General features: G+C 36.4%; 1 protein-coding gene across 1 annotated transcript in view; it reads left to right on the top strand.

Annotated features, from left to right (window-relative positions):
- The window catches only part of Pcdh15 (protocadherin related 15), a 600,282-nt gene that overhangs the window by 456,247 nt on the left and 122,368 nt on the right, over window positions 1-21,667 (top strand). The window contains exons 19-21 of the mRNA XM_041655402.1: window positions 1,956-2,261; window positions 4,837-5,061; window positions 10,743-10,859. Coding sequence (XP_041511336.1) covers window positions 1,956-2,261; window positions 4,837-5,061; window positions 10,743-10,859 — 648 coding nt within the window. The remainder of the gene's footprint in view (window positions 1-1,955; window positions 2,262-4,836; window positions 5,062-10,742; window positions 10,860-21,667) is intronic.

The following is a 21,667-nucleotide window of genomic DNA, read 5'->3' as shown; positions in this document are numbered from 1 at the left end:
CAACGCATGAGTAGAATGAATTTTACTAAGTGTCCCAGAGCTGGAAGGGGAGACTGAAAATCCTAAGAGCAGTGGAGTAGCACTGCCTAAATTACTAAATTAATTTTTTCTTTACTGTTCAGTTGACTACAGAAAACAAATGCTTCCTTGTCCTTCTGTTCTCTGTTGTCCCCTGGGATGGCAAGTGCCATTCACCTACCAGCAGTTTCTGGAAACATCTAAGAAAAGTAGAGCTTCCAAGAAAATATTTCTGCATAGCACTTTAGTTCTCTGACTATGTTTGTTCTCCTTCTCCAGGCGTTATTACTCTTCTGTTGTCTCCCAGGCTTCACCACTCCAGGGCGTCTGTATTTTTGTCTAAGGGACAGATCGCGGTGAAATGTCAGACTTATGCAACTGAAGACTGGCGTTAGAAACATGGTGTTCACATGTTGTTCTTAGCTTTTTGCATTTCATTTACTTGTTTATTTATTGTGTGTTTAATTATTTATTTGTGTGTGTGTGTGTGTGTGTGTGTCTACTTATGCTCACATATCCCACAGTGTATGTGTGGAGGTCAGAATGAATTCTTCTATTCCACATGTTCCAGGGGTTGAACTCAGGCCATCAGCAGGCGCCATCTTACAACCAGCCCAGTGTCCACATCTCGTCTTCATTTTTTCAAACTGAGCAGTGTGTATGGAATGCTAAAATGCACTGCTTTAATAGATAGATGATAGATAGATAGATAGATAGATAGATAGATAGATAGATAGATGATAGATACATAGATAATAGATAGATAAATAGATAGATAGATAGATAGATAGATAGATAGATAGATAGATAAAATATAAAGTAAAATGCACTGTCTTGCATTCCAGGCCTCACGAAGATTCAGTGATTACAAGTATGGAAACCAAGATAAAGCCCTGTCCCCTTTCTTTCTTCAGTGGTAGTTTGAAACATAATTCTATAGTATTTCACAGCTTCTTAGAAAGAGTCCAGATTTTATAAGAAATGGTAATAGAAACATTTGGTATAAAATGTACAGTATTTGATGGTGGGGGGTTATAAGTTGCTGAATTTTAAATAAGAGTATTCCTAACAACATTCTATCAGAAATATAGTCACTCAAAGCTTTCTCACGTTTGGAGCAAAATGGCTTTATGCCTAAAATTTTCAGCAACTATAGATTCAGGCAGCACCAACAATTCTCTCTGCTATTATTTGAGATTCAGTCTAGTATTAAACAGTAGCCCTGTCTTCTGATTTGACAATTACTGTACTTTTATTGCCATCCAGTTTGGGAATATGTTTAATTTCAAACCTCAGTTCCATATATTCACAGAGCCTTCATTAATTTCATTAACATTTATTAAATAGTTTTGCATATGAGATACTATTTAAATTCTAGGACTCCCAAGGTATTTACTTCTTGTGTAACTTTACATGAGACAATTAATTTCCTTAAGCCATATGGTCTCATTTGCAAAATGGGGCCAATGATATTTACTCATCAAAATCATCACAAGGATTAAATGAGGTAAATATGCATCATGCCCAAACATATGTAAAAATGAAAATGACTATATGAATTTCTTAAACAAAAACAACCATCAAATCTTAAACAGTTAGTAAATCATCTTAAATTAATTCAAACCAAGTACTATTTTTGACATTCAAAATCTATTGTAGCAATGAAAGTACATGAAACCTTCCATTTTTATAATATTCATTTTCTCTGACATAATATATTGTTGTTTCTAATGATATCAGCTTTATGTTCATTTCCACTGAGTATATAATTAAATCATAGCTCATTTCTTTTCATGATTTTGACTGCAAATTGTACCTTTATTATCTTTCTAAATTTCCCCTTTAGAGGAAAAAGAATATTTGGTTAGAAACTGTGGCAGAGTTTATCAGCAGTGTGCCAGAAGAGTTGTGCTAAGCCCTCTGGTTCTTCTGTTTAGGCAACAGATCCAGATGCTGGGATAAATGGCCAAGTGCACTACAGCCTCGGTAACTTCAACAACCTCTTCCGCATCACGTCCAATGGGAGCATTTACACAGCCGTGAAGCTGAACAGGGAAGTCAGGGACCACTATGAACTGGTTGTTGTGGCAACGGATGGAGCCGTGCACCCTCGGCATTCAACGCTGACACTGTACATCAAGGTGTTGGACATTGATGATAACAGTCCTGTTTTTACCAATTCAACATACACAGTCGTGGTTGAAGAGAATCTTCCAGCTGGGACCACCTTCCTGCAAATAGAGGTGTGTGGACAAGCATTAATTCCAGGAGATCTATATTACACGATTAGCTGTGAGGATCAGACTTTGAAGTTTAACTACAAACATATATATGATGAGCTCAGAATAACTTAGATTCGGATAAGCTATGCATAAACCTTATTAAGTCTCAAAAATTGCATATTGTGTTTTATACGAAACCCTTCCTCTGGGAGAACCCACAAAATTAAAAGGATAAAGTTTGCACTAGTAAGAAATATAACACATTTTATGTGTTTTGGCATGTATAAAAGTATTGCTAGATGGTTTTGTCACATTGACAATGCAAAGAAAAAACTGATTTTCTCCAAAAAAAATTAAATTTTGTAAGTGTTTTTTACATCTACCAGAGGGGTCACACAAATATTAAATAGACATCAAATATAGACATGCATTTATATAAACATGCATATATATAAACATGTGTTCAGGTATGTGTATATATAGCATATAAATTCATAAATGCATATATACATGTAAACTAATATACTTTCCCCATATACTTTATATACACATATAAAACATTGTAATTTTTTTACTCACTTTTACACCATTTTCAAATTTCTAACTCTTCCTAACTGAAATTCATATCCAAACCTCTGTGCTCAAGTGTAACAGTAGAAGCTCCCAACATTTTATGACAGTAGCTCAGTAGAACCCATAAATCTCTTTTTATACACTAACCTATTTCATTATGAAAAGGGGGTCCATGAACCATATTATGACAAAGAAAAAAATCAACCTCAGTCTGTTTATACTTCATCTGCAAAGTAAAGCTTGAAGTTTTCTCTCAAGACTGTCTTGATATACCTGAGCAAATACTTAGGTTCCAGACATTAATAAATCAAATAATGAAGTGTGCCAACCTACAAAGAATTATCTGTGCATTTGTTCATCCATCTGCTTCTTCAACACTCATGCAGTATAGGTGCTGAGCTGTATACTATGTCTTCTATATTTAGTATCATTTCCCTTTCTCTCTTTTTCCTCCTCTTTCATCCTCAAAACATCCCTTGCTGTCTTTCAAAATTCATGTCCTCTTTTTTCATTAATTGTGGTTACATACATATATGCTATATACATACGTATGTATGTGTGTTTATACGGTTTGGGTGATGAAGAGGTTATCAAGATGGATTCACAGCCCCTGTGGACTTCTCAGTCATCCTTAAACAGCTCTCAACATTGGTAGTAAGAAGCAAGATCCTAGCAATCTGATACACACCTTCTATTCAAACTTGAGTGGTTCTTTTTGCTAGAAAAAGCTACGGTGCTGCTGAGGACTGAGAAGCCAGTCAGTTACCAGTTAAAGAGAGAAACAGAAAGGATTAATCAAGGTCATGTAAAAATAAAACACTCAAAATGTCAAGGGAGATGCTGATTGATGCCCAAGGTTCTAAGGAGCCAGAAGGCATTGTGTTCTGTCACAATATTCAGAGGATGAGATTGCTGTCATTTGAATCTCAAATGTCCCTCAAGGCCCATATGCTGAAGGCTTGGTGCTCAGCCTGTGGAATTATTAGAGGTTGTGACAGAGGTAGCATGCCCTTGAAGAAGCTATTGAGTTCTCCAACCCCTTTGAGTTTCTCTCTACTTCCTGGGTTTCATAACACAGACAAGGCTTCTCTGGTCCTTGTTTGCCACCATGATGTCCTGTACGGCCCTAGGTCCACACAGGGCTATGGGATCAGGGACTGAAACCCCACTTTATAACTTGCTTACTAGAGGAATTTTGTAACAATACTGGAAGGGGACTAACAGTGTTGGTCAGAGATCGAGTGGAAACAGGAGAGATTTTTCAGCAGGAAATGACATGAAATCTGTATTTTGACTGGTTCCCTCTACTGTGACATCATCGACTTATAAGAGAGCATGACTCACATGGCCTTCCATGGGTATTCATTCTACAGACCTAAGATTTGACATGTCTACTCCTGCAGTTGGGTTCTCTCCACCAAGTGCTTCACCCCTCTGTCCCACTGAATGGAATGACCATTTTATACCCCCCCCATACACACACATTAAAAAAAAAACTTTCCATCAGGACTCATTCAGAATACCTTTGTATAAAACATTATCTTTCCCTTTATATTTGGGTATTTATGCTTTTTATTCTCTTTCAGGCTGTGATATAGAGGGCAAGATTTACACGTCAGTTCATTCTATTCTCTTTACTTCACCATCTGCATAATGCATGCCAAGCAGACATTAGCAAGAGGCAGGAAAGTGCGAGAGAGTAGCGTTTGCGAATACATCACCCCATCCTTCCAAGGCAGCCTTCCGAGAAGGACCTGGTTCCATATTTATTTATGGGATTTTAGAACCTGTTTATATAAATCACTCCACAAATAATTTTAATTCAAAAATATTTTGTGTTCACTTTCTTATGTTTGTCCTTTCTCCATCTTTCCATTTTCCATTTCCTGGTAAATGACAGTCATGTGTCCTTTCCTTATCACGAAACCCACACTGTCCCAGACACTAATGCATTTCCATCAGCCCTCCTTCCTCTTGTGGGAAACCCTCTGACGTAACCATTTTTCTCACTCACTTGTCATAGGCCAAGGATGTTGATCTTGGAGCAAATGTGTCGTATCGGATCAGAAGCCCTGAGGTGAAGCACCTTTTTGCACTTCATCCATTTACTGGAGAATTGTCCCTTTTGAGGAGTTTGGATTATGAGGCCTTTCCTGACCAGGAAGCCAGCATCACATTCTTGGTGGAGGCCTTTGATATTTATGGAACAATGCCACCTGGTATAGCGACAGTCACGGTAATTGTCAAGGTAAGGAACCTGGAGGGGGCGCCCTCCCCTCTCTATGTGCCACAACTGTTTCTTCAACTCACGGTGTATTTTTCGGAAAAAAAAAATCATAGGAACTCAGTGGTATGAACCAATGATAAAGATTTATTAATATGGAGTACTTAAGAAAACTTGCAAAATGAACCTACAAGAAAGATTTTAAAAGGGCATTAAACAATCTTTGAAGACTGGTTGTAAGTCTTCCATAGGCTGTGACTGGTCAAATCAGAACTTCATTTTGATAGTCCATAGCAAAGTGGATATTAACATATTACAAATTTTTCTGGGAGAGAGAGAGAGAGAGAGAGAGAGAGAGAGAGAGAGAGAGAGAGAATAGATGATAGAGTTCTTTAGCATGAACTAGTTCAGATTGAAATTTCCACACTCTAAGATGAAAAGGGCTTCAGAGATAGGTGGGTCTAGTATTCAATTCTGTATTAACTTCCGATTTCTCTGGCACTGAGGATTTAGCTTACCTCTCTGGTGGGCAAGCATTTGTCATGACTGCCAGGTATGGTGGTCAGTACTACTAACGTCCTAGCAAACAGCAGACAAAGAGAGGGTCCCCACAAAAATAATATCAGCCTGGTCTGTGTTCTGAGTTCTACGGTGTGTACACATACTTTTGGGAGGCATTAAAAAAAGTTGCAACTGTTAAGTAGGTAAAAAACACTGAGTGAGAGTGACCAAAAAGGATCAAGTCTATCAAAAAGCATCAAAGGTCCTCATTGATGTCTAGGTTCTCTGGGATTGTGATTTGTAGGCTGGTTTTCTTTATGTTTAAAAACCACTTATGAGTGAGTACATATGGTATTTGTCTTTCTGGGTCTGGGTTACCTCACTCAATATGATGCTTTCTAGCTCCATCCATTTGGCTGCAAATTTCAAGATGTCATTATTTTTTTCAGCTGTATAGTACTCCATTGTTTAAATGTACCACAATTTCCTTATCCATTCTTTGGTTGAGGGGCATTTAAGTTGTTACCAGGTTCTGGCCATGACAAACAAAGCTGCTATGAACATAGCTGAGCACATGTCCTTGTGGTACAATTGAGCATCCTTTGGGTATATACCCAAAAGTGTTATTGGTGGGTCTTGAGGCTGGTTGATTCCTAATTTTCTGAGAAATTACCACACTGACATTTAAAGGGTTGTACCAGCCTGCATTCCCACCAGCATTGCAGGAGTGTTCCATTTATCCCACATCCTCTCCAGCATAAGTTATCATCAGCGTTTTTGATCTTGGCCATTCTTATGGGTGTAAGATGAAATATCAGAGTTGTTTTGATTCGCATTTCTCTGATGGCTAAGGATGTTGGCCATTTCCTTAAGTGTCTTTTAGCCATTTTAGATTCCTCTGTTGGGAGTTCTCTGTTTAGATCTGTACTTCATTTATTTTTATTGGATTATTTAGATTTTTTATGACCAATTTTTTGAGTTATTTGTATATTTTGGAGATCAGTCCTCTGTCTGATGTGGGGCTGGTAAAGATCTTGTCCCATTCTGTAGACTGCCATTTTGTTTTGTTGACTGTGTACTTGCTTTAAAGAAGCTTTTCAGTTTTGAAGGTTCCATTTATTAATTGATTCTCTCTCAATGTCTGTGCTACTGGAGTTATATTTAGGAAGTAGTCAGGTTTTTAATTAATCACCCTGCTTTCTAGCTGGACTCCAGCTTCCTTGTCCCAGGCTGCTCTTTATGGTAACAAAAGGTTTCACTAGGCCACACAGCAGCATCTCTGAGGGATCCATTCTCAGTAGTTCATTTCTTCCTCAGCAATTAGAGGATGTGGGACTGAATTTGTGCCTCAGTCCTTCATTTTCTTGAGAGAAGTCAAGAATCTCAGTGGATAAATCTGACTGACCCACATCTTTTCTCATTTTTTATACATTTAAAACAAAACTTCTCCAAAGTAGAATTATGTGCATGTTTTACATCACTTTTTAGTTATCTTATAACTTATATACACATAATAAAATTTCAGGCAGCATTTCTAACAGAAGGTTGTTGTTTTATCTTTCTGGTAACTCTAGGTGAGATGTGCAAATTGAAACTTTAAAACTCTCTCAAACACCACTGACGCCAGCAACTGGAGTCCAGCTTTCATCCCTTCACAAATGCAACCTTGCCAAGCTTGCAAAGTTTCAACTGTGTGTCTGTTTTCTAGCAGCACTGACAAGCTATTCCACTGATAACATAATTGCATGGTATTTGAGGAAGAAACATTTGTTCTCCAAATGTTCCCCATGGGGAAAGCATCTTAAAGTCCCTCTCTTTGAAAAGTATGAACAGAGACATGGTTTCTTTTGTATAGAAGAAATAAAAAAAAAAGATGAAATGATAAAGTATTTAATCTTGAGATCATCTAATATTTTAAATCTTGACAGTTGGGTAAATCAACAAATACTTGAAAGTAGTTTGTTTTCTTTTTCAAAAAATTAAAATAAGAAAGTATGTCTACATAATGAACAAAATAGAAGTTTACCACAAACACCCATGAAAGACTTATGCAGTGTCTAGCTTCAATGGTCTAAAACAAAATCATATAAACAGTGCCAGCAGCATATAAACTGCTCCATCCACTGTTTTCCACCACTGTGTTTTCTTGGGAGGAATCAGAACTGACGAATATTTAGACTACAGTTGATTCGCATTTCTGAAAAGAATCACATTTTGCCATCTCTTTATATTTAGGTTTTATGTTTTCTTTTTCAACTTGTTATTTATTTATAAATTTGCCAGCTAGCTCCTAGCATACTGGGATGCTGTTCAAATTATTCCCTAAATCTACTCTTTAATCTGAAAAAAGTAAGGAAAAAATGGTGTGTATGATTATTTTAGACTTTAATTTTGAAAATGAATACAAGGAACTCATATTTTCCTCCAGCTAGCTAACAGTATCTTGAGGTCAAGTTTTATTTGCAGGATGTATGGATTCAAATTACAAACTGTACTGGTTAAAAGAAAGCAACATCGTGAGAGATCCCTGGTGTTGTTTTAGCTGAAAACCATGGTAACATTTAGACTGCTCTATTGAAATACAAAAACTAATTTGTGTTCAGATCAACAAATATAACCACAGGAAGCAAACGATAATGGGTTTTAATGATAAAATTAACTATAGGGCAGAGGAAGAAATCTTTCCTTTTGCCAATACTTCCCTCTAGTGGGAGAGCTGCACTTTTAAATTTACAGTGTAATAGAACGTGTGCAGAAGCAGAGTTAGTTATGTGCAGTTTTTCTTTGACGTCCCCGAAGCATACATATAATGAACTATTGATTATGCATGTTAGCATTGCATTTCAATAAACCGCCTCATCTGGAACAACACATTGTGGGAGAATGATGGGCAATCTGCCACATATCTCAGCCTCAACAGAGATTATAAACCTAAAGCATGTACAAGAGGCCATCACAAGAAATACTGCTACATTATAACCATATTGATTTATGCTTCACACTGTCAATGGCAGGCAAAAATAATGAGGAGGATAAGCAATCTTGTAATGGCCTTCTGTTATTAGAGCCTTAGGTGTGCGTGTAATCGGTTTATGAGGATGAATATCAAAACACCCACAGTGAATTTACAAAGGTAAATCTGGTAAACACCTTCCCAGCAGGGATAAAAGAGTTCTTTGCTCTCGATACCATCAAGAACAGAACTAATGCAACTAGAAAAATACATCTTGATATCCTACCCCAAAGAGTGAAATTTTCCAAAAATTTGAGATTCCTTGAGCCAGAGGGGCATGGAGAGGTACCGAAGAAACTACACGGAAGCACACTGAGTTTCTCAAGCTTTGTAAAGCCACATGGTTAAAAAGTGGGATGTTGGATTCTCCTTTAAAAACTTCTAGAAGTTACAGTGTAGGGGGACCAATTGGATTCCCATCTTTAGTTATAAGATACAGTCACTAAATTAATCACCACTCTTGAGAAAGCAGTGAACAATGGGAATGTATATGCTCCCTCCATTGTTCCTGCCGAGATCCCCAGGTGAATCTCTTTACATCACCCCTTATGGAGAGCCAGCATTTCTAAGTTCATTTGCTAGTTCAGATGCTGCACTCCATAACTTAGAAAGGAAAAGGTTGTGAGTATCATGTGTCTGGGGAAATGGTACCTTTTATTTTTCAATTTTGCAGACCAAGGACTGTTTCTATCCAATACCTTCAGGTTATTCTTATTCAGCCTACTGTACTGTACATACAAAAGGAAACTGGCCTCATTGCTCAGACATTACCACCTCGACCATTCTGCAAAAAAGAGAAGTTTATAATTGGTGAATTTGTACATTTCAGATTAGCATTGGGTAGAGATGATGTGTCTGAACTCATATGAAAGAATTTATAGAGTACTTTATTCATTTAAGAGCAAGTGAGAAAAGGTACTTTGAAGATGAAAAATAGATAATTAACAAAATTTGCATAGTACCTAATGCATTTGATCTGAAACACCCCAAACAGTGCAGAATGTGATGGTTAATCAAACATTAAGGCAACCACTGTAATAAACATTAGTCAGAAATAAATGGCACACAGGTCTCCCTAAATGATAAGATGGTTAAGGAAAATTATGTTCTTCTCAAGGAACTTGACCTATTGTTTTTGGCTGGCTCTGACAAATAATTAGATCAGTTTGATGAATTCCATAACTGTCTGGACCATCACCTTATGTGTCAAACAGCAGTTGGAAGAGGTTTCTTTATCTGGAGTCATAGAATATCCAATAGTATAGAATCCGGTGCTTAGTTATCATGGATATAACTTAGCAAATATCTACTTAGTAACTGACAGTAAATCTTAACCACCAGAGTGAAATGAAATCAGATGCATATAAAGAGCATTGAAATTTTCCCTTAAGTAAATTAATGCTGTTTTCCATCTGTAAGCATATGTAATTCCGAAAACCATCACTGTAATGTGCTTCAGGGAAGAGTTTCCCTTAGTTTTTATATTCATAGGAATGAATATCAAATTAGAGACATTTCAGTTTGTTCATACAGTCATATTAAGTATGCAAATGCAAAATATTCAAAACAAATAACAAAACATCAAAAACATCATCTTAATCTTATCCCACTTCCTGGAACTTTTTTGTTTGTTTGTTTTTGTTTTTTTGTTTTGAGGCAGGGTTTCTCTGTGTGGCTCTAGCTGTCCTGGAACTCACTCTGTAGACCAGGCTGGCCTAGAACTTTGAGACCTGCCTGCCTCTGCCTCCCAAATGCTGGGATTAAAGGCGTGCACAATTACTTATGCCAAGTTCAGAAAGTAACTTTTAAGAAATCATATTGGATAATGCCGGGTGGTGGTGGCGCATGCCTTTAATCCCAGTACTCGGGAGGCAGAGGCAGGCGGATCTCTGTGAGTTCTAGGCCAGCCTGGTCTTCAAGAGCTAGTGCCAAGACAGGCTCCAAAGCTACAGAGAAACCCTGTCTCGAAAAACTTAAAAAAAAAAAAAAAGAAATCATATTGGGAGCTAGATGGTTGGATAGTTTGTTTGGTACTGATGCACGGACCTGGCTTCTTTGGGGTGTCAGTTGGGAAATAAGTAGAAGTAGGGGGATGCAGCTGGCTGTGGTAAATAGGTTGCATGATATAAAGAACCAAATCGAACCAACCATTTTCCCATCTCATCTACTAAATCCTTATCCTGTTTTACAGGACATGAATGACTACCCTCCGGTATTTAGTAAACGTATCTACAAGGGGATGGTGGCTCCAGATGCTGTCAAAGGGACACCAATCACGACCGTGTATGCTGAAGATGCAGACCCTCCTGTAAGTAGAGACACTGGCCCATGCTCTGAGTTGCATGAGAAAGTGCCCAGTTCCCAAGAAAATAGTGAGGTCTTGAGAACCCATCCCCTCCTTTTGGCGGTTCTTACTTATTACCTACACAGCTACCTTGATCCTGATGAAGTGAGACAGCCAGGAATATACTTTTTTTACCTAGATATCAAAATTCTTATTATTTGTCCATTTATGTAGCCTTAATGATTAAGACGGGCAGAACTACCCTTGGAAACATTTGCCAACATGCAGGGTTTTTCCTTAAGTTCAATTTTGTGTGGGAAGGTTCCACATTCATGATTTTCTGCTTTATTTGTGCATAACATTTTATAAGAAAATGCTAAGTCCACATATAACATAAGCCTGTACTTTTATAAACAGAAATCTCGATATTTCTTTCAAATATATTTAGGAGATTTTTTCTTTAACCATGTAGAACATTTACTTATTTCAAAACATCCCAAATTGCCATTCAAGACAGAGAACTTTCAGCTAATACATTATTACAACAGCAGTGAGGAAAATTTTCCTTAATGTTGTTAAATTATCACATTTAATACAAGCACTGGTGTAGAATGCTCTGTGGAAAACCTACAGTGCTTTCCACTGGTTTTTTTCTTAATTTCTGAACAGAATGTAAAAGATTTATATTTTTCCTCTGAGTGAACTCATGCTACTAATGGATTCTAGGAAACACAAATGAACATACTAAGCCATAACTGAGAAGTCAGAAAAAATTAAAGTCTTGAATCAAATAAGCAAGTTAAAAAATACTTTTAGGCCTAATAGCCATAGTATTTCCAGAGGAGTTTTTATTTAGTGAAAAGTCAATAGCAGCCATAAAGTTTGTCAGTTCTGGCAGCAGCAAGCTATATGAAGTTTGCCGTGACTATAACATCCGAACAAATGGATATGCTGATTTTGGAAGCAATGATCTTTAGCTCAGGAGCACCTGCTCTGGGGCATTAAAACGCTTTTGAAACTGGCTTGTCACACTTGTAAAAATAAGCAAAAATTCATATCTGTGAATGCAATAGCAACAAGCACCCCCGGCACACTGTCCACTGTCATCCAGGAGCACACCAATAACAGTGAGCACCTGCTGCCAACTGCCCACTGCGCTAACTAGTTTCTGCTGTCAAGAAACTCACCATCAGATGAGGCAGAACTGCAGAGAGAACTTAGAACACAGTCTAGTTGATTGATGAAGAAGTAACAGCATAAAAAGTATAAGTTATGAGTGACCAAATGGTCCTGTTCTTCTGTACGAGGTACTCAAAGTCTTAGTGCATTTGCTCTTAGCATGCACGCTTTGATATCTGACGATCAGATCATTCTCATGAGGGTGAGAAAGGATGTCTCGGGCAATGGTCGACTCTATTGTTAGCTTTCCTAGAGTCTCTGACTTAAACCCTTAAAATTCTTTTAAAAACTGCCTCAGGTCCACATTTCTGTGGAAGAAGTTTGCACCCTCGGGTCTTTAGTGATGATTGAATTATCTGATAATTGATGATGATGATGATGATGATGATGATGATGATGATAGCTTTTTTAGCAAGTAAAAAATGGATTCAGATCATCCCATTGGCTGAGAGTGTTGGCCTCAGCTGCTGCATCTAGGTACAAACTTCTGATTCACTTTCCACTCTTGAAACATTAGCATTGTTTCATGGTAGCTATTATTTGGAGTTTAGCTTCTTGTTTCTACAGATTTTTTCCTTGATTTAAGATGACTGCACACAAGTGCAGATAGTAACCCAAAGCCAAGGAATTTTTTAGAGGACTAGGACTGTCTGCATAATTTTAAAGTATTAATATTTTCTTTGAGGTTGGTTTCAAAAATCATGTATTTTGCAGATATGCTGGCCAGGTGCCTTCTTCCCTCTTAGTGTTATAAACATTGACCAATCAATAATAATTTTAATTTCCTATCCTTTAGAGTCTCTGCTCCTTTATATGTTTCAGTACGAGAGGCTATTACTGCCTAATAAAATACTATATGTTTATTTGGTGACCTCGTTCTTAACCAGATCTTCCAATAGTAGGAAATTCACTCTATTTGTATGCCCACATTTTAGTTCAGCACGTAATAGTAAGCTATGAAACATTTGCATGATGCAATGAATAGATAAAGTAATGTTTATTTGTGTGCTCTTCAGTGTTGGCAAATTTGCAAGAACCTCAGAAATTTGGCTGTATATGATATTCAGAAGATCTGCAGTCTCCAAGCCTCTGTTAGGTCACTTAAAAGCTGGGATTTAAGAATGATGCATATTTCTTCTTAGCACAGCTTCTCCCCAACCCTCCTGTTTTAAGTATCATTGCTACTCTAGAAATTACTTTTATGTTTTGAGACTTACCACACCTTTTTCAAGACATCCTGTTTGATTTGAGGAAAGTGAGAGCCGCACATTTTAAACTATAATGTAGTAGCAGCAAACCGTTTGAAGTACCGAATGCAGAGACTGAGTGCCGCCTCAAAGCCAGAGAGAACACTGTTTCTGAATATAAATGAAAAATTATAAAATGCATGTTGTGCAAAATTAAAGTGCTCTGGAGGGAGGAGCAATCTTCCAGGACTCTGACACTGCTGGGATTTTCTGTGTTCCTCTACTGAGACGGCAGGATTGACATTGTGTGCTCACACAGAATTGAGGAATGATGGATTGCTGGGAGAGGGAAAAAAACTGCTAACCTTTTCTTTCTGCTCACTGGGGACTTCTTTAAACTTTCACAGAACAAACTGGACGTGTAATTTCCATTTGTATATCTTGATTCTTTCTGAAGCTTCAGGTCAAGCTCACTTGGAATTCTGTTAGTAAGCAGGGTTATAAATTAACTTATTATATAGTTAGTATTAAAACAATATCCTCTGCCAACACACAGCCATGGACCAACTGGGATGCATGTGCTGTTGGCTGTTTACCCGTTTCTAAGAAGGGAAGCACAGGAGCTCATGGAAGCTCAACCCCTCAGTGTAATCTCGCCTTTCATGTACTTTAGATTTGAGATTCCTGTTCAGCTAAGCAAGGCACTAATGAGAACATGTTTAATGTTTGCAACTCATACACTTCTTTATTTTTAAATATACATAGTCTTTGAGAATTGGAAATAAAATCCCCATAAAAAATGTTGTTGTTAATTATCAGTGACAATTTGCTCAAAATCTATCCCTAAACAGTAAGTAATCTTACAAGATTTCTTCAGAAGAAATAATGAGACAGTAATCACCAGTGTGATGTATTTCATATTCTTCTATAAAAACATGAGACTTAGCCATTCTGGATTCAGACAAGCCACTAAAGAGCTATGTGTTTGTTCAGTTGTCTTTAACAGCTATCCTCACCATCCAGGGTACTTCAGCTGATCTCTACAGAGAGGGAAAGATAACCATTAATTTTATTTCTACAATGAGCACCTTGTTTTTTTAAAATGGTGTGATGTCAGGAACACCAGCTGGAAAGCTTATCCATTGTTCTGCAGCGTTTTATAACTGATGAGCTCATATGAGAAGTAATCCCATTTTGATCCATAGCTTCCTATTTGCTTGCTCTGTGTGCAACGCTGAAAGCTGCCCCGAGCCAGAAATGTTATAAAATTGTGTTTTTACCTCTGCTTTGGTGTGCTCTCCTCTTCTTTTCCTTTCGTATCTTTCCTGATCTATTTTTTCATCGCTCTTCATTTTCCAGCCTGTGTTGTAACACTGTGTTGATTCAATTTGTTGTCAGCTATGCAGCAGAAACTGACTGACTACACAGTCTAGAGCATTGGGGGTAGGCACAGCTTGCATGATCTTTCCTTCACAGTAAAGCTGAACCAGGATACAATCATGGTCTACTTGCACCAGGAATGGCTTGTAAACACTGAGGCAACATGGCCCAGTCCACATCCCTTTGATTTCAGAAACTTAATTAGATCAAAAAATAAACACCATGAAATAGTTGAGATGGGATTTTTAAGTGACAGTTGGGTGTAGTTAGATTTAGAAGCAAAAATGAGAATGTAAGGAAAGGTTTTATGAGGAAGTGTGAATATGTTTAATGTTTGGAAACGGCTTATTTATGCATTTTAAGTATATACCATTTATGGCCACTCTGGACTTACATTATATTATGTAGCATTATAGTGATATAGTACAGGTAATGTATCATGAACTGAAGGTTGCTAAGAACAATGATATGGTTACTCTTACTTGTGATCAAAAGTATTTTCAGATTAAAATATCACTGATCCCATTTAGAAACTGTCAAACTAAGTTGGGCAGTAGTGGCACAGGCCTTTAATCCCAGCACTTGGGAGGCAAAGGCAGGTGGATCTCTGTGAGCTCAAGGCCAGCCTGGCATACAGAGCAAGTTCCAAGACAAGCACTAAAGCTACACAGAGAGACTTTGTCTTGAAAAAACAAAAGAAAAAATAAATAAAGTAAGAAAAAAAGGAAAGAAGGAAGGAAGGAAGGAAAAGAAAAAGAAAGAAAGGAAGAAAAGAAGAAAGAAAAAATAAAGAAAAGAAAGTGTCAAGCTATTAAGGTTAAGGGGGTTAAATTTTATTGAAAAATCATTTTCTTTCACACAGTACATTCCGGTCACAGTTATCCTCGTTCATTAACTCCCCAAACCCCTGTCTCCCCACCTGGACAACTCTGTTTCTTATTTTTCTCTTTCTTTAAGAAAAAATAAACAGGCAAATAAAACAAAATAAACAAAATAAATAAGGAAAAAGCACAAAAGAAATACACACACAAATAAATTAAAACACAAATTGTAAACCATAATATACAAACAAAAGACCAGTAAGATAAAAATTGCCATTGCCAAAACAAAGCAATGAGACAAAAGTCTCCTAAAATAGTGTTGAGTTCATTTTGTGTTGACCATCTACTGCTGTGCATGGGGCTTGACTGTCACTGTGGTGTCTGTGTTCCCAGTGAGACTCTACTGGAGAACCTTTCTTTCTTTTTTTCTTTCTTTCTTCCATCCTTTCTTTTTTTCATTTTTGAGTGATTGTCAATTGTAGATAGTTTCTTGGATATGGCTGTACCAGTTTGCACTCCCACCAGCCATGGATGAGTCTTTCCTTTTCCCTACATCCTCTCCAGGTATGCACTATCATTGGCTGTTGTTGTTGCTGTTCATTTACCTTGGCCATAATGACTGATGTAAGAAGAAATCTCAAAGAAGTTTTATTTGCATTTCCCTAATGGCTAAAGATGCTGAACATTTCTAAAGTGTTTTCCAGATATTTGTGTTTCATCTTTTGTGAATTATCTGTTTAGATATGTATCCCATTTTTAATTGGGTTATTTGTTTTCTTGATGTTCGGTTTTCTTAGTTCTTTACATATTTAAATATAAAACGTCTATCTGATGTGTGATTGGTTAAGTCTTTTTCTCATAAAGTGGCCTGATATAATTTGAGTGATAGTATCATCTATTATACAGAAGCATTTTAACTTCACGAGGTCCTATTTATTAATACTTTTGATGTCTGTGTTATTGGTTTTCAGTTCGGAAAGTCTTTTCCTATGACAATGAGTAAAAGATGACTCCCCACCTTCTCTTCAGTCAGAGCCAGTGTATATGGCCTTATGCTGAGACCTTTCCTTCATTTGGAGATGGGTTTTGTGTAGAGTAATAAATATGGGTATATTTGCATTCCTCTACACTTAGTAATCTAGACTGATCCCTACCATTTGTTGATGATGCTGTCTTTTTTCTAGTGTGTATTTCTAGCTTCTTTATAAAAAATCAGGTATGCCTAGGTGTGTGGACTTATATCTAGGTCTATTCCATTGATCAACATGACTATTTAATTCCATGTCATTTTATCAGTTTATCAATCTATTTATTTTCTCAAAGAACCAACTCTTGATTTCATTGATTCTTTGTAATTTTTATTTATGTTTTACTTATTTCAGTTCAGAGTTTGAGTATTTCTTTCTGTCTACTCCCTTTTGACTGTTATTTCCTCTTATTGTTCTAAAGATTTCACATGTGTAGTTAAATTACTAATATGTGATCTCTCCAAACTTTTAATGTAGGTACTTAGTGCTATAAATTTGCCTCTTGTAACTGCCTTTTTTGTGTCCCAGAAGTTTAGGTATGTTGTGTTTTCATTGTCATTCAATTCTAAAGAGTTTTTAATTTCCTTCTTAGTTTCTGTCTTGACCCATTTTTCATTCAGTATTGAGTTGTCCAGTTTTCATGAGTTTGTAAGCTTTCTGTTGCCTCTGTTGTCTTTTATATCCAGATTACAGTCTTCTTGTACTTGTTGAGACTTGCTTTGTGTCTTAGTATGTGGTCAATTAAAAGTATCAGCTCATGATGTAATTGACATCAGCCTTTTCTTCTTGTAGAAACAAACCTTGTGAAAGGGAGTTCCAGGACAGGCTCCAAAGCTACAGAGAAACCCTGTCTCGAAAAACCAAAAAAAAAAAAAAAAAAAAAGAAAGAAAAAGAAACAAACCTTGTGGACCAAGGTCACAACACATAGGGCATTTCTCAAGGCCCTGGATAAAACAAACTACTTGGTCTTTGGAATTCACTCATGGGTTTCCATTAGGTATTAAATGGAACCCTTTTTTCTGAACATCTTCTCAGAAGAAAAAGGAGCACGCGTTCTGAAAGGGAAACTTTGGCCTTTTGTGACCAGAATCCTTGGATTTAATTGTCTGTGAAGGCAGTGATAATTTGGCTTTGCTGTTGTCCATACCATAGCTTCCAAAAATACATCAGAGAATGGACAGATGTATGTATTCTGATATGTTTTGATCCTGTTTTGGATAGAAACTTGATTTTTTAAAAAAATACAGAGATTTGTATGAATATAGATAGAATAAATTGCAATAAAATTATATTCACATGTTACAGAGTTCTGGATAGGAAGTTGTTTTTTTAAAAATACAGGGATGCATATGAATGTAGGTAGAATAAATTGGCAATAAAATTATATTCACATGTTACAGAGTTCAAAACATTCATGAATTTATGTAACATGCTTTCGATGATGTCTAGTTAAATAACTCAAGTTGTATGAAAGATGGCCTAAAATCTGTCTTTGGAAGTTCTTCTATAGGCCTCAATTCTAACCAATGGTTTATGAGACCCAGTTTATTATTTAGAAAATAAAAGTTACTAAAGAAATAAAGAGTAATAATAAAAAAATCAAAGGTACCTAATATGATAAATTATTCTATGATACACAGAATTTTTTTATAAAACATGATAAATAAAACCCAGAGGACAAATTGGCTACCACATCCTACATTTAATTTAGAAAAGCAAAGTGGCCATGCTAATAGAGACAACAGAAATATGTAAAGGCATTCAGGCAGGGAAATAATAGATATTGGACATGAGGTGGAAGATTACAGGGTACTAAAGGCACACTTAAATGTCAATCCAGAGTTTCAGCTGGAGCGGGGAAGGTAGTTATAGAAAAAGCTGATAAACGTGTACATAGAACAGTTGCTTTGAGCTGAAGCCGTGATGACTCAGCCTTTCGGGATCAGGGGTGGCTGAATCGGGCAGAAACTCCAGAAGAAACCGAAGATAATAAACACAGACCTGGGAACATCTTGAGCGGAATTAAAAGCTGAGAGCGAATTCATTCTCCAAACTGAGACACCATAGGGCATAAGGGCAGAAATGTCTGTAGAAAAGACTGAAAAGATCGAGGAGGAATTTACCTGTGTTTCAGAGAAGATTAAAGATATTCAATGATGAAGAAGGACTGAAAATGAAGGATTTTACTGACAGAATGCAACCTACATAAGAGCCACATCTCTGTGGATTGACAGCTCACTAGCAGCCTGGGTAATAAGCTTCCCTGAGTCCCCAAGGTGCTTCTGCTACTTTCCTTATGTATCAAATTATTTGAGAGTACAACTCTCATTTCTGGGTCAGTTTTTCCTTTGTCTTCATCTATTTGTTTTGGATATTGTTGTCCATTTATTTAGAGGGTTTTTTTTTTTCAGGAATGATCCTTAGATTCAAATATAGATCTTAAATGACTTTTGTTAAATTTACCTCTAAGTATGCCACAGTTCTCAATTTATTTTGCTAAACTTCTTACAGAAGAACTCTATAGGATTATTCATGGCATCTTAATCTAGGTGTTCTGAGGTGATTCTATCCTTAGCTCCAGTTTATGCCATGTGTGAGCGAGCCCCTTCCTTTCACACATTTTATTTTGTCGCCTCATTGCTTAGGTGAGGATAAACACTAAGTTCTTCTACATCTGGGTTTTATTTTGTTGGTACATATAAAACACAATTTGACAACCTCTTAGACTCTTGTAATGTTTTCTCCTTAACACTATACATGTTTGATCCCTACTATCTTGTGTTACCTGAAATTATATAAAGCCAAGATAATTTTATTATTTTTGTATTTTGTTTTGGCTTGTCTCCTAGAAATAATCTATTACTAGTATTGTAATTAGATATTGATTCCCATGTTAATATTGTCTGATATTTATGACTCCCTATCCACAAGGAGCTTAAATGTTCATTAACTCAAAAAGTTTCCAAGGGCTTCAAGAAAATGGTTTTTTCATTAACCTGCAGCAACCCTACACAGCCACCCAACGGTTACTCATGGGTTCACTTAACCACTCTATCCTTCAGGTCTTAGATATAGAAAAGAGAACAAAAACACGCAACTGGATGTTGGACCTTGTAAACATCAGCTCCCCATTTACCTGCCCCTCTGTCCCCATCAACCCAAAGTCTCCTCTCTGGTTTCTTTGACTATCTGAGATTCCTAATGCAAGCAAAATTAGATAACATTTTCCATTTTGTACATTCCTCATATTGGAAGAATTAAGTAGCATTTTTCTTTATGAATGTAACTGGAGCTACATTGCACCCTTAAGCTGGGTTCCCATTGGTGCAAATGGCAGGATTCCCTTTCCTGTTAAGATTGTGTATATACAGTAACCTTTACACTATATGTATACTCTCTGTCATTGCATACATAGAACACATCTTTACAGGCTTATCCACCAGTGCACACCTCGGCTGTTAGCTGCGATTTGAATACTGTAAGCAATGTTCTAGGGAAAATAGCTGAAAATAGCCCTGAGAGGCCTATTTCTAACCTCATGAAGACGGCAGTAGGAGAAATTCTTTGTTTTTTTCTAATTTTTAGTTTTTATTTATATGTATGTATATCAGCATATAACATGCATATGTGTGCCCATGAAGACCAGAAGAGGATGTTATAAACCCTTAGAGCTAGAACTATAGGCAGTTGTGGGTCACCAGACTTGGGTGCTAGGAATAAAAGTTAGGTCCCAAGAAGAGCAGCAAGTGTTCTTACCCATTGAGGCATCTCTCCAATTCCTGAAATTCCTGTTTTATCATTAAAAAGTAGGATAATTTTAGGGGAACAGGGGCAGAATCTCTCTAGTCCAGGTTCAACCTCTGGTTTATGTGATCCGTTTTGTAAGGGAAGTAGGGAGTTTGCTGTCTCAGCCTATCAATAGGTGTCTAAACCAGGGACATTATATAGATATTTTGAAGGGCTATGTTTCCCTCTAATAGCATATTCCCGAAGAACTTAAGTGATAAATAATCTCAAAGAGAAGTTGCTTAGGACTTTCCTAGCTATGGACATACTACAACTGCACACGTACTAATTACGTGATGTGTGATATGAAGGACCCTCCTATCAGAGTGCTGTTAGATGCAGACCAGAAGAAGAAAAATGATCTTTGGGATAAATTGTGTATGACCTATAGTTTCTCTTTATCATTTTCAAGGATAATATAGCATTTCATTAGAATTATGAAAATAATTGACAAAATTAGCCTGAATGGTGGAAAAATACTAACTACTTTTTTAATAATTCCTTGTGCTAATTCATACTTGGAAGATTATTTGGTTACCCAGTAAACCAAAGCTGATTTCAAAGATAGTGTCAGAAAGGGTTTTTTTTTAAACCATGTCATGGAGAAAAACTCTTCATGTATCTGAAAACAGATTACTTAGTATTTGAATTTAATGATAATGTGTTTAGTATTTCCTGATATAATATGATCACATTATTATAAAGGAAGTTATGTGGGTCTGAGTAATTTCTTGTTAATTATATATTTAAAAATAACTAAATGAGATGTCCTGTGATAGTAAGAATCTAATTATTTTGTTCCATTACAGTCTCATTAAAATTCCTCATGTTTGTATGTTTGCAATATCTTTCACACAGATCTGCAATTACCAACTGTACTATTAATTATATTTTTGCCATAATTAAGTTAAAACATATCATATTTGACCCATAAAAATAGAATTCTAAAAAATATCAGTAAAAATGTACTAATAACAAAAAATAATCAAAATGCTTGTAATTTCTTAATATGTTTATATTTACTTTGCTGTTAATAATTTCTACTTTATGGATATAATTACATTGAGCTTTAGTTTCTAAGAAACCATCATGATATGATTCTTTGATCTGGGCCTATCGGCTATATAGGCATGTCATATTACACTGTTAGAATATCTACAATAATAAAGCTCTTGTAGCAGTATGTAGGCTTGTAGATGTCAATTTTAGCAGACAAAAGGCCTTGCACAGTTAATACCATCTCTTTTACATTTTAGAATATGAAATTAAATTTCATGTTTTGCATCTTGGTTTAGTTTGTTTTATTTGCATGGGAGATTTTCACTGAATATATTATCTAATGAAACAATTTATATTGAGAGCAAAATTTTTTGAAAATAATCTAAGAAGATGCAAATAATGCACAAATAAAATAACCACATATGATAATCAATTTATTGTCCAGAATAGT

This window comes from Microtus oregoni, unplaced genomic scaffold (assembly GCF_018167655.1).
Source record: "Microtus oregoni isolate MIOR12 unplaced genomic scaffold, Mior012 000007F_ref0000211, whole genome shotgun sequence".
NCBI classification, from domain to species: Eukaryota; Metazoa; Chordata; class Mammalia; order Rodentia; family Cricetidae; genus Microtus; species Microtus oregoni.
The sequence above is the reverse complement of the archived record's forward strand: the minus strand, read 5'-3'. Positions and strand labels throughout refer to the sequence as shown.